The sequence below is a fragment of the Schistocerca gregaria genome, chromosome 8, assembly GCF_023897955.1.
Source record: "Schistocerca gregaria isolate iqSchGreg1 chromosome 8, iqSchGreg1.2, whole genome shotgun sequence".
Lineage (NCBI taxonomy): Eukaryota > Metazoa > Arthropoda > Insecta > Orthoptera > Acrididae > Schistocerca > Schistocerca gregaria.
Genome location: NC_064927.1, coordinates 224,588,632 through 224,601,675, shown reverse-complemented (window position 1 = coordinate 224,601,675; position 13,044 = coordinate 224,588,632). Strand labels below are relative to the sequence as shown.

Genomic DNA, 13,044 nt, shown 5'->3' with positions numbered 1-13,044 from the left:
AAGCTGTGAGGTTTCGTGGTGACTTTGTGATCTGTCAGAGTCACCAAAGGACTAGGACTAGCACATGAACTGAATAGACAGCATCTTGAAAGGAGGATATAAGATAAATATCAACAAAAGTAAAACAAGGCTAATGGAATCAGGTGATGCTGAGAGAATTGGATTAGGAAATGACATGTTTAAAATAATAGGCAAGTTTTGTTATTTGTGCAGCAAAATAAGCGATGATGGCTGAAGCAGAGTTGACATAAAATGTAGACTGGCAATGGCAACAAAGCATTTCTACAGAAGAGAAATTTGTTAACATGAATATAAATTTAAGTGTTAGGATGTCTTTTCTGAGGATATTTGTATGTAGTGTAGCCATGTATGGCAGTGAAACATGGACAATAAACCACTTAGACATGGAGAGGCTAGAAGCTTCTGAAATTTGGTGCTACAGAAGAATGCTGAAGACTGGATGGGTAGATCAGATAACTAAATAGAACTGGAGACAAAATAAATATATGGCACTACTTGACTAAAAGAAGGGATTGGTTGATAAGACAGTTTATGAGACATCAACAGATCACCAATTTGATTTAGAAGGATGTAGGTTGCGAAGTTATTCAGAGATGAAGAGCCCTGCACAGGATAGGACAGAATGGAGAGCTGCATCAAAGCAGTTTTTGGACTGAAGACCATAACAACAAATGCAGATAAAAAGACAAAAAAAAACTGATATTATCTGATTATATTCTCAGTTACCTCTGACTGAAGTCAGTCACAAACACAAACATTATAGGAGCATCTGTCTTGAGTCATCTAAGATGGAAATAAAAGTAAAGTTGTCATCAACCGCACAGTTGGTGTAAACACCACACTGCTTTACAAAACACATTTCTGATTAAACTATACAATTTAGCATCAGCCAGTTCATCGACCTGGCAGTGTGGTGTTTTTGGCTTGTACAAAAGTTCCATTAACTCTGCCTTACACAAGTTATTTTAATATTTATCCAACAGAACATTTTTTTGTACCCAGAGCAAATTATTCGCTTTCCTCCATGCGGTGTTGACGTTTTATCCATCACGTCAGAGTGGTATGGTGCATTCTCCATTATTATTGTTGAATTCAGAGGACTATTATGCAGAACAACATTATCCTCACACCCGGTGAATTTGGTTTTAGACGACCACTTTTACTGTGAATCTTATGTTCAAACATGCTGCACTGCTTTTATTAGTGCGACGCCAACAAGAAACACTATCTCAATACGTGATTACTGCAGAACACTTCAGCACCAGAAAACATCACTGTACAATGAGAGCTAATAAACAGGGGTGAATCTAATATGCGGCATGACACAGTAGTATTTATCCATGGTGTGGCAACAGGGGCACTTTACCAACCGAACTGCTGGTGGGGTGGTAGGGAAAGCTGGCTCGCCATTGGTGTTACCTGGGCAACAGCATCATGTGCCCTTCGCTGAGCCAAATGTCAAAAGTCGCAACTAATTTTAAACGCACTATAACAATGACTACGTTGGCGGCACAGAGGAAGGTACTGATATCAATGCAGTTCATTCAACTTCTACTGATACAGTTAATTTCTTCAGTCAACATGCCAAGAGACATTTAGAGTTAATAATGAATGGAAGTACTGTAAACTCCTTTTCCTTGGGAAAGGATTATGAAACCTGCAAAGTGCAACACATGTGTTTCCAACAGAAAAGTCTTGTTTATCAGATGAACCACATACTACATATCCAGATATCAACATTGAATTACATTATATGTTGTGTTATGTAAAGCCATTTGAAAAAAAGGAGCTCTCTCTCTCTTTTGAACTTACCTGTGGGTATTTTCAGTTTTTCTTGTTCCCGTTTATAGTTGCTATCAACTACCCATCGAATAACGTTTTGAGGTTTCTGCTGTTGCTGTTCTTCTTCCTCTTCATCTTCCTCTGTTTTAAGTAAAATTAAAATTTATGTTAATATACTATTCAGCTATGTTTAAATCTTATACACGAAATAACACCTTCTAATGCTTGCTTAGTCTTGAATTGCATGTGCACATTTTTCAGGAATCTTTGTTATCAAGACAAAAAAGCTCTGACAAAATCTATTCTCTTAAATTGAAGTGGCAGTTGTTCATCTTAAGACTGCACAACAATATGGTTACTGGTACCCGCACACTAATGATTTGGAAAGATTGAAAATAAATTACAAACAAATTAAACTTATGAAAATAGAAGGGAAAAAATAAAATAGAAAAAATTAAAGCATTAACTGTATGACCTGGTTTTTATAATTATGTAGAGGGACATCTCTGAAAGGAAGAGTTTAAAGATGGTGAAGCACAGCTGCTGTTTCCACGTTGAGTATTATTATTCGATATAGATGGCAAGTCTGCACTTAAATGATAGACTGCCTCTTTAATTATCAAATCAGGTGCATTCTTCCCACATATGTCACACTGATGTTTCCAAGACATCTATCACGTAAATGGCATGGCACACTACTGGATGCAGCTATATCACGGACAAGTAGTGTGTTTTAGTGACTGCAGCTTGTTATTTCTAACTTCCAACAACTTATCCTGTCACTGAAACACAATCCAAATCACATTGTATCATTATTATTAATAAAGTCTGATCAGTATACTCTGTTGCTATGCGCAGGCTCGATTGCGTAGCAACACAGAGCTACAGTCAAGTGGCGTGGCTCACGCTATGGCCCTGTGATGTGTGGTTCAAATCAAATCACTCGCCTGTGCTGTACTCGTCTATTCTGATATATGAGGCAAAAACATTAAACATACTCAATACAAATAATAATGATTCTCACATGGACAATGACAATTATGAGAGACAATGATTGACACACGGACAATGGCGTTTTACACACATACACTGTTGATTATGATTCTTGTTACCAGTGTTGAAGCTATCTGGATAGCTCCGGGGCAGTCTCCGTGTGAGGCACCAAGAGAATCATCTCAGTTAAAGATTGATTTGGGTGCAGCATACTTGTATTTTGCATCATATGTTTACTAATTGTTTTGTTACCTTTGGTTATTGTCAGGGAAGTATTTTAGCGAAGGTACCATGATGTTGGAGTACAGCTGAAAGTGTTTCTTCTTGGCTATTGTGAGGTATATTTCTGCTTCTTTGACTGGATTCACAGTTTTAATGAAAGAGACATTATTTGTTCATGAAACATTTAACGTGTCTGACTTGGCTAAAAAGGACTTTGGTCAATCATATTATACTAGTGATGTACCACTGACCTTGTCTACAAGCAACGGGAGACAATTTGGTCGAGCAGAAGGTATTTTTATTTTTGAAAGGTCATAATACAACAGAGGAGTTTAGATTAATACTGCCAGATTATGTTATGCTTACACCAACAAAGCGAAAACGTGTTGAAGATAACTTACGAATTTCGTCAGCCAGCTCGATATCCTCAGCTGGTTTCAGCACATCAACAATGTTTATTTTCCTAATGTCTCCATCAATTTTTATTTGCACATTAATTTGGACTAGTCCTTCACCCTGTACACATTGATCAACCAAGTTCTTGTGACTCTCAAGCTGCAAAAAACAAATATTTATATTACTCTTACAATAATGATATCTCAAAATTACATTTCCTATGATGAAGTAACAAACTTCACTTACAAATAATATTAAATAAATTACTATATTAAAAACAAAGATTCCCAGACTTACCAACCGGGAAAGCGCCGGCAGACAGACACAATGAACAAAACACACAAACACACACACAGAATTACTAGCTTTCGCAACCGATGGTTGCTTCTTCAGGAAAGAGGGAAGGAGAGGGAAAGACGAAAGGATGTGGGTTTTAAGGGAGAGGGTAAGGAGTCATTCCAATCCCGGGAGTGGAAAGACTTCCCTTAGGGGGAAAAAAGGACAGGTGTACACTCGCACACACACACAAACACATATCCATCCGCACAATTCTCACCACATCCAAATGAGTAAAGTGAATTTTCTCTATCATTTCATAATGCTGAGGCTACTTTTAACTCATTTAGCAGCAGTAATGAATATCCTGTTAAACACTGAACCTTGGAATTCAAGAATCTGAATGAGTTGAAACCAATTAAAAATGCCTGTTTTCGGGAGAAGAAAATTGCTTGAAGGAGTGGCTGAGCTTATTTATCCAGAAGGAAAAGTGTGGCTGCACTGAAAAAAACTTTGTAAGAAGAATTTGAATCCACAAACTGCTCTCTTTAGGAAAGAAAAAATTATAAGTCTCTTCAAGAACATTTTTTCCTAATTAAAGATTGCCAGCCAAACCGACACTGACAACAGTTCTCTATTCCTGTATGTGGTAGATATAGAAGACGGTTCAGACAAAAATATTCTACTTTATTAAGGGGGAAATATGAAAGTGTGGAAGGAAAAATAACAGCAATAGCAACTTCAGTAACTCCAGTAACAAAGATACTAAAGATTCAATCAACACAGACACCAGAAGTGCAGCTTGGGAGCCAAAAAAAAAGTGTTTCAGTACTGGTGTCAGCATCCACAGGCCACGTGACTGCAGCCAGAAGAAGAAACAAAAAGAGATGCTTCACTGCAATGAATTTACCTACAAAAGACATAAAATCATTAAATGAGTTTGCTATCATTGTCAATAGTCATATAATTGTCCATGCTGATCACAATCAAGATGGACAGTTATAATGAAAAGTGCTAATGTGTTTGGCCACATCGCACCTGGATGCAAAAAAGGAAAAGAAGGAAAAACAAAAGGACAGTGAATGTAAACAATGACACGAAGAGCATTAATAACCGCAAATGTAAAAATTATCAAGAAACCATTAACAGTTGCACATTTAAAGTGTCTGAACATGTAACCAAGAAGTGAAGGCACTGATTAACTTTGGAAGTCAATATAGCCCGACAAAATGTTAATGAGACAATGGAATTTGTAAATGAAAATAAGAAAAATGTTGTTACTAGCAAGAAACAAATTAAAAACCTCACCAACATAAGACTTACATGCTATGCATTTAACTACAAGGAATTACTTTAATATGGTACATATTTTCCAGTAATTAACAGTGCTTCGAAATCATTGACTATTCAAAAAGTTACTTCGAGAATTATGTCATACTGGTCTAGAAAATTCATGCAAGAGCACTGACAGTCATATCCTATAAGTATGAGGAAAATCAAAGAGAGCCACTTTGTAAAATTACCTCTCGTGAGTCCAATGACTGTTACCATGGCTTAATGTGGGATTTGGATGGGCAAATTTAAAGGTTTTCCTGCCAATGGAACACGTGACAAGACAAGAGAAGCCAAATAATACACAGTAATTTTTGTTGGTTCATGAAGTAGATGTGAGTTAAGCATGAGAAACACAAAATAAAAAATAAATTTAATCTGAGTTGAAAATAAATTACAAAAGCAAAAATTGACTAAATGCAAAATTACAATACCGTTTGGGCATCTTGCAGCCAGAAGCTATATTCTGTGAGTGAAGTATTTAGCCTTTGTTCCAGTAGGGAACGAAGCTTGGACAAGGGTTCCCGTATATCCATATGTTGCACGAGGATGTCATCATCATCTCTGCAGTCAGAAAACAACCAATTAGGAGAATTACAGAACACCTGAATCTAAATGCAAACTAAAATTAAGAAAGTGAGCTTTATGAATACAGTGCACATGTCTGAAACTGAAATATGTTAGTTGCCATGTCACTTAGTAGTGTGATTGGGACTGAAAACAGTTAGTTAAAAGACTGAAGACTTTTTTTACAATTTCTAGAAATATATACAATAATAACACAATTATTATAATATTATAGTTGTAGTAGAATTATTATGAGGAATTTGAATTGTTTCATTATAAATATTTCTTACACTGGGTAGGCCTAAACCCAAACTAGATAAGCACTCTGCTTTATCTTGTGGATCAAATCCCATCAAATCCAAAGTTTTGGGTAAAGGTTATACAGAAGAAAAGGCATCAGATAACTCTACAGTCACGAATAATAACAATGTAACTGCGTAACTGGGTATTTTGAGCTACAAGCATTATAAGAACAAAATTTATGGATGTAATAAAAACGTAACATACCAGTACTGTAACTATAATAGCACTGCAAATTGCTACTATTAAGTCATCATCTCTGAAATACCAACACTTTCTTATGCAACTGCTTTCTGATTTACTGCTCTTCTAAGTTACATTGCTTGCTGCCGCAGTGTTACTTTTTCAGAATGATTATGTAGAAATCTACAACAAATTCTGAAGTTTATTATACACACTCTTTCTGGCGTATTACTTGTAGATTTATTCTAAAGAAAAATAATTTTCTGCTGTTCCTAACCGTTTATTTTCTTGACTTGCTTCTGCCTTGTTTTGGGTATTTATCAAAACTTCCATCCATCATGTGTCCAACTATTTAACTTTGTGTAGTATTATTTTTCATCTTGGATGACTTCCAGCTTGCAGTAGCCTGTTTTCCATGGTGATGCTCTGCATTTTGAATGAATAAAGAATATGTTTTACCTAGGGTGAATTTCTATCCGAGCATGCTACATAATTACACCATAAACCTGCTAGCATGTGAAACTTGATTCCTCTTTCATATCCTCGGAGACTTTGTTTACAGAAAAAACCCCATTCTACATTGACACTACGATGAGGAAAACAAAAATCAATTCCTTCTTCCAAATGAACTGACCATTTTTTTCCTGAGGAAGCTGTAAGTTCACAATGGATTTATTATTTTTGGGCTTGTTAAAAGTTCATGGAACTCATGCTTTAAGGTATCAGTTCTACAGAAACCTAATACTAATTCATTTCAGCATGTATGGAACATGTATCTAAACGTATTCAAGTTGTGTAATGAACAATTCAAATAAGATTGGGCTCAAGACTACTTACTGTAACTATTATGAATAAACAGGTCTACAAATATCAGAGGAATCTTTTGGGGATGAATTTTTGAAGGAATGCGTGACACTCTTCCTATAACTGAAGCACTGACACTGTCTTAATGTTGACCATAATTTACACGTTATAAACTGCAGATTAAAACTGAAGTAGCAAAATTAAAGAAACAGGACCACAATAAACTGAAAGAACCAACAATTGGTGAGATGAGTTGATGAGAGTTTCAAAGACAGCTTCAGGCAATGATTGACTGAAACAGAGAACATGAATGTTAAAGACAAATGGGTAGGTTTGAAAGATGAAATAGTGAAGGCAGCAGAGGATCAAATAGAAAAAAAATACTAGGCCAAGTAGATAACACCCATGATATTGAAGTAAATTGACAAAGTGCAAAAATATAAAAATGCAGCAAATAAAGATGCCAAAAGGGAATACGAACAATTAAAAAATTAGAGTGATGAGCAATGCAAAATGTCACAACAGGAACGACTAGAGAAGGAAAGCAAAGCTGTAAATCATGTATTACTATGAGAAAGATATATATGCCTATACCAACTTTAAAGAAACCTTTGGAGGAAAGAGGAACAGCTGCAGAAAAGTCAAGAGCTCTCATGGCAAAAAATGTATTACGCAAATGAGGAGAGGCTGAAAAACAGAAGGAATACATAGAAAGGCTACAAAAAGGAAACTAATTTGAAGTAAAACACTCCCTCAGAAAAATTAAGATGTTTGGCAGAACATTATATGAAAGAACTATTCTATCAGGAATGCAAAATATATGAGAAAAGCAAAATACCCTCAGGCTGCAAAAAGAATTTAATAGATATAATTATAAGAAGACAAGTCTGCATATTACAAGGCTGTAAAATAATGACAGCAATTATTTACAGAAGAATGGTAAGACTGGTAAAAGCTGACTTCCATGAAAATCAGTCTGGATTTTGGAGAAATGTAGGAATGTGTGAGGGACAAAGTGACTCAGGGAATCATGATTTTGGTAACAGAGTGAAGAACGAAGTCTGGGGGGGGGGGGGGGGGGGATGTAGCAAAGATATTAAGACAGACTGAAGAAAGGCGACAGGATTTTGACAATGCTGACTGTAAAACACGTGTTGAAATTCTGGAGGTTACAGGGATAAAACATATGGAGAGAAAGATTGACCACAACTTGTAAAAAAACCAGACTACAGTTATAAGCATCAAAGGATATGAAACTGAAACAATAGTTGAGAAGAGTGTGACACAGGTTGTAGAATATACATTTTCATATTAGGAAATCAAAGAGTATTTTTCTGGAGTGTAGGCTTGCATAGAAGTAAAATGTGAATGATAAAAAGTTCAGATGAGACGAGAATCGAATATTTTGATATTTGGTGCTACTGAAGGATGCCAAGGATTATGCATACATATTGACAACCAATGAAGATGGACTGCAACGCATTGGGGAGAAACAAAATTTATGGCACAAACTGACTAAAATAAGGACTAGTTGGTAGGACACATCCTGGGGATCAAGCATCATCAATTTTGTAAGGGAGGGAACTGCAGGGGGTAAAAATTGTAGAAGGGGACCAAGGCTCAACAACAGTAACTAAGTTCAAATGAATGCGCATTACAGCAGTTATGCAGAGATAAAGAGGCTTGCACAGGCTGGACTAGCACACGGAGCTGCATTAAACCATTTTTGAACTGAAGAACTCAATAACATTTTTAGCCATCTTGGGTTCCTTACAAGTATCAAACACCAAATAAACAATTTTTGCGGTGAGTAAACTAATGTGATTTTGAACATCTTCAAGTGTTACCATGCAGCAATGGTCCACATATTGTTGGCATAGTACATACCACACTGGATGGAGATCTTACAAGGATGAACTTCAAAACATTGTGCAGCCACTGTTTTTTGATACCTCAAAATAATTCTTTTATGTGTAGCAAGATTAAATGTTTGAAGAAATATAATTTTTAGATTTTAATCAGTATGTGTTGAGGAACGTATTTTGTTATTGATCGAGTGATTAGCAGTATTATCATCAAGATATAAAATTTCTAAAAAAGAATAATGGTATTTGTGATTTTACATCACAATAACACAAAACATTCAAATTTAGTGTTTTGTGACTTAGCTTTCTTTTGAAAGCAGTTACTAACCCTGCACTCCAAAATAGAAGAAGAAATGTTTTATTTTCTTCGTGCATTCAACGACTTCCTTGAGGTGTAGAGTTATTGTAATAATCTTTGCTCTAGTGTTGAAGTGTGCAGGCACCAGATAAAATAAAAATAAGATGAAGAATATCTGAGCCTGTGCATTTATAATATGAAGCTGGCGTAATTTGTAATGGAGTTTCCAAGACTCTCAAGTATGAGAAAGTATATCACTGAGTTGCAGTGTCCTTCAATAAACCACTGAGATAGTCTAAGTCACAACTTATGACATCAGGAGAATCAAATTTAAGTGTGTGTGTGTGTGTGTGTGTGTGTGTGTGTGTGTGTGTGTGTGTGTGCGTGAGAGAGATATCACAGAATCTTAAAACATTCATTTCAATGATTTCACAGGATAGAGGATAGATCTGCCAGCAAATCTGCTTCAGCCCTATGGTCTGAAAATAAAACACAGTCCAGTAAAATGTGGCACACTGTTATCGGTATGCCACAAGTACCACACATTGGAGGATCCTATTGCCAGAGCAAGAACCCATGTGCCAGAGTACTGAGGCTGAGCTTCACTAGACACAGCTTATTATCAGTCAATTCCAGCCACTCTTCTTCTCATCGACACGATTCTGTACCTCAACAGCAAGGAGATAGCATACAGGTGGATGGCACACTAATTTAACCTAGGATCAAGACACGCCTTCTTATTTCTACATCCAAGTACTACATCCACATAGTGTGTGGCACATGGTACTTGGTGTACCACTACCAGTCCCACCCCCTCCCCCCCTTTCCTTGTTCCAGTCGCAAATGGTTTGCAGGAAAAATATTGTTGATAAGCCCAATATCTAATTTTATATTCATGGAAGCAACACATTGGTTGATTCTTCTAGCAATTTATGCTTACAGAATTCTAGCAGTAAACCATACTGTGATGCAGGAAACCTCTCTTGCACATTTGCCACTGAAGCATTTCTATGACACTTTCCATCTTTTGGTAATTACCTTATTCGCAGGATTACCAATCTCATAGTGAAATGAGTTCTTTAACTCTTCTGGAACATGTTAAAAAACAATGCAATTCCACACAAAATCATGAATTTGAATTTGTCCCTTTTATATTTAATATCATTGACAATACTACTAATCTGAGAACATTCTTACAGAAACTTGCACAACTTTTCTTTTAGCACACAGTTGCATATGCCATAAGAGTTTTTGTACATGATAAAATTTCAGTATCGGTACCATTATCAGCGAAAACTCTCTCTCAAAGACTTTTAGTTGGTGCTTGACCTGTTTGATAGTGAGTCTGTGTCACTTATAAACAAAAAGTCAGCAGAACTGTTCTTGCTATTGGGACAGTGAGTGAGTTTCTTTCTTCATATGGCACTGTTATATGCTTGTGGTCAGTCAGTGTGAAAAGGTGAAATTATCTGTATTTAAATGTATCCAAAATATATAAATTGCTAGAAAACTAACATTATGAGTCCAAATGTGGAAAGGAATTTATAAATTCACAACCAGGTTACGAGGTATAAACTAGATTATCATGTTGCTAAAAGTTATTGTTAACAGCAAAAAGCTCTGATGTCTAAGGAGCTATTTTTTGTAAGTCGCTATCAAATGATCTTAAGATGTTGAATGGAGACATTTTCAAAAGGAAAGTAAGTACTGCAACGCCTGTATAACTTGGACCTAACCAGAATCCAAGTAACAATCCTATTCTAGCACTAAATGTGGTTCTAAACACATATTGTTGTGGTCTTCAGTCCTGAGACTGGTTTGATGCAGCTCTGCATGCTACTCTATCCTGTGCAAGCTTCTTCATCTCCCAGTACCTACTGCAACCTACATCCTTCTGAATCTGTTTAGTATCTTTATCTCTTGGTCTCCCTCTACCATTTTTACCCTCCACACTGCCCTCCAATGCTAAATTTGTGATCCCTTGATGCCTCAGAACATGTCCTACCAACCAGTCCCTTCTTCTTGTCAAGTTGTGCCATAAACTCCTCTTCTCCCCAATTCTATTCAATACCTCCTCATTAGTTATGTGATCTGCTTCTATTCTCTTCTTGTACAAAATATTTATCGTCCATGTTTCACTTCCATACATGGCTACACTCCATACAAATACTTTCAGAAACAACTTCCTGACACTTAAATCAATACTCGATGTTAACAAATTTCTCTTCTTCAGAAACGGTTTCCTTGCCATTGCCAGTCTACATTTTATATCCTCTACTTCAACCATCATCAGTTATTTTGCTCCCCAAATAGCAAAACCCCTTTATTAATTTTAGTGTCTCAATTCCTAATCTAATTCCCTCAGCATCGCCCAACTTAATTATACTACATTCCATTATCCTCGTTTTGCTTTTGTTGATGTTCATCTTATATCCTCCTTTCAAGACACTGTCCATTCCGTTCAACTGCTCTTCCAAGTCCTTTGCTGTCTCTGACAGAATTACAATGTCATCGGCAAACCTCAAAGTTTTTACTACTTCTCCCTGGATTTTAATACCTACTCCAAATTTTTCTTTTGTTTCCTTTACTGCTTGCCCAATATACAGATTGAATAACATCGGGGAGAGGCTACAACCCTGTCTCACTCCCTTCCCAACTACTGCTTCGTTTTTATGTCCCTCGACTCTTATAACTGCCATCTTGTTTCTGTACAAATTGTAAATAGCCTTTCACTCCCTGTATTTTACCCCTGCCACCTTCAAAATTTGAAAGAGAGTATTCCAGTCAACATTGTCAAAAGCTTTCTCTAAGTCTACAAATGCTAGAAACGTAGGTTTGCCTTTCCTTAATCTTTCTTCTAAGACAAGTCGTAAGGTCAGTATTGCCTTACATGTTCCAACATTTCTACGGAATCCAAACTGATCTTCACCGAGGTCAGCTTCTACCAGTTTTTCCATTCGTCTGTAAATAATTTGTGTTAGCATTTTGCAGCTGTGACTTATTAAACTGATAGTTAAGTAATTTTCACATGTGTCAACACCTGCTTTCTTTGGGATTGGAATTATTACATTCTTCTTGAAGTCTGAGGGTATTTCACCTGTCTCCTACATCTTGCTCACCAGATGGTGGAGTTTTGTCAGGACTGGCTCTCCCAAGGCTGTCAGTAGTTCTAATGGGATGTTTTCTACTCCCGGGGTCTTGTTTCGACTCAGGTGTTTCAGTGCTCTGTCAAACTCTTCACGCAGTATTGGTTGGTTGGTTGTTTTGGGGAAGGAGATCAGACAGCGAGGTCATCGGTCTCATCGCATTAGGGAAGGGCGGGGAAGGAAGTCGGCCGTGCCCTTTGAAAGGAACCATCCCGGCATTTGCCTGGAGCAATTTAGGGAAATCACGGAAAACCTAAATCAGGATGGCCGGGCGCGGGATTGAACCGTCGTCCTGCCGAATGCGAGTCCAGTGTCTAACCACTGCGCCACCTCGCTCGGACGCAGTATTTTATCTCCCATTTTGTCTTCATCTACATTCTCTTCCATTTCCAGAAATTGTCCTCAAGTACATCGCCCTTGTATAGACCCTCTATATACTGCTTCCACCTTTCTGGTTTCCCTTCTTTGCTTAGAACTGGGTTTCCATCGGAGCTCTTGATATACATACAAGTGGTTCTCTTTTCTCCAAAGGTCTCTTTAATTTTCCTGTAGGCAGTATCTATCTTACCTCTAGTGAGATAAGCCTCCACATCCTTACATTTGTACTATAGCCATACCTGCTTAGCCATTTTGCACTTCCTGTCGAACTCATTTTTGAGACGTTTGTATTCCTTTTTGCCTGCTTCATTTACTGCATTTTTATATTTTCTCCTTTCATCAATTAAATTCAACATTTCTTCTGTTACCCAAGGGTTTCAAGTAGCCCTCCTCATTTTACCTACTTGATCCTGTGCTGCCTTCACTACTTCATCCCTCAGAACTACCCATTCTTCTTCTATTGTATTTCTTTCCCCCATTT

At 37.0% G+C, this 13,044-nt stretch overlaps 1 protein-coding gene across 5 annotated transcripts in view; it reads right to left on the bottom strand.

The window, feature by feature from the left end:
• Positions 1-13,044, bottom strand: part of LOC126284164 (DNA-binding protein Ets97D-like) — a 74,143-nt gene that overhangs the window by 35,669 nt on the left and 25,430 nt on the right. For all 5 annotated transcript variants that reach the window (XR_007551444.1, XM_049982890.1, XM_049982888.1 and 2 more), the window contains 3 exons: positions 5,457-5,586; positions 3,420-3,573; positions 1,834-1,944 (listed from right to left, as the gene is read on the bottom strand). Coding sequence is in view for 4 of the 5 variants with exons in the window: in XM_049982890.1 (XP_049838847.1) it covers positions 1,834-1,944; positions 3,420-3,573; positions 5,457-5,586 (395 nt within the window). In the remaining variant the exon portion in view is untranslated. The remainder of the gene's footprint in view (positions 1-1,833; positions 1,945-3,419; positions 3,574-5,456; positions 5,587-13,044) is intronic.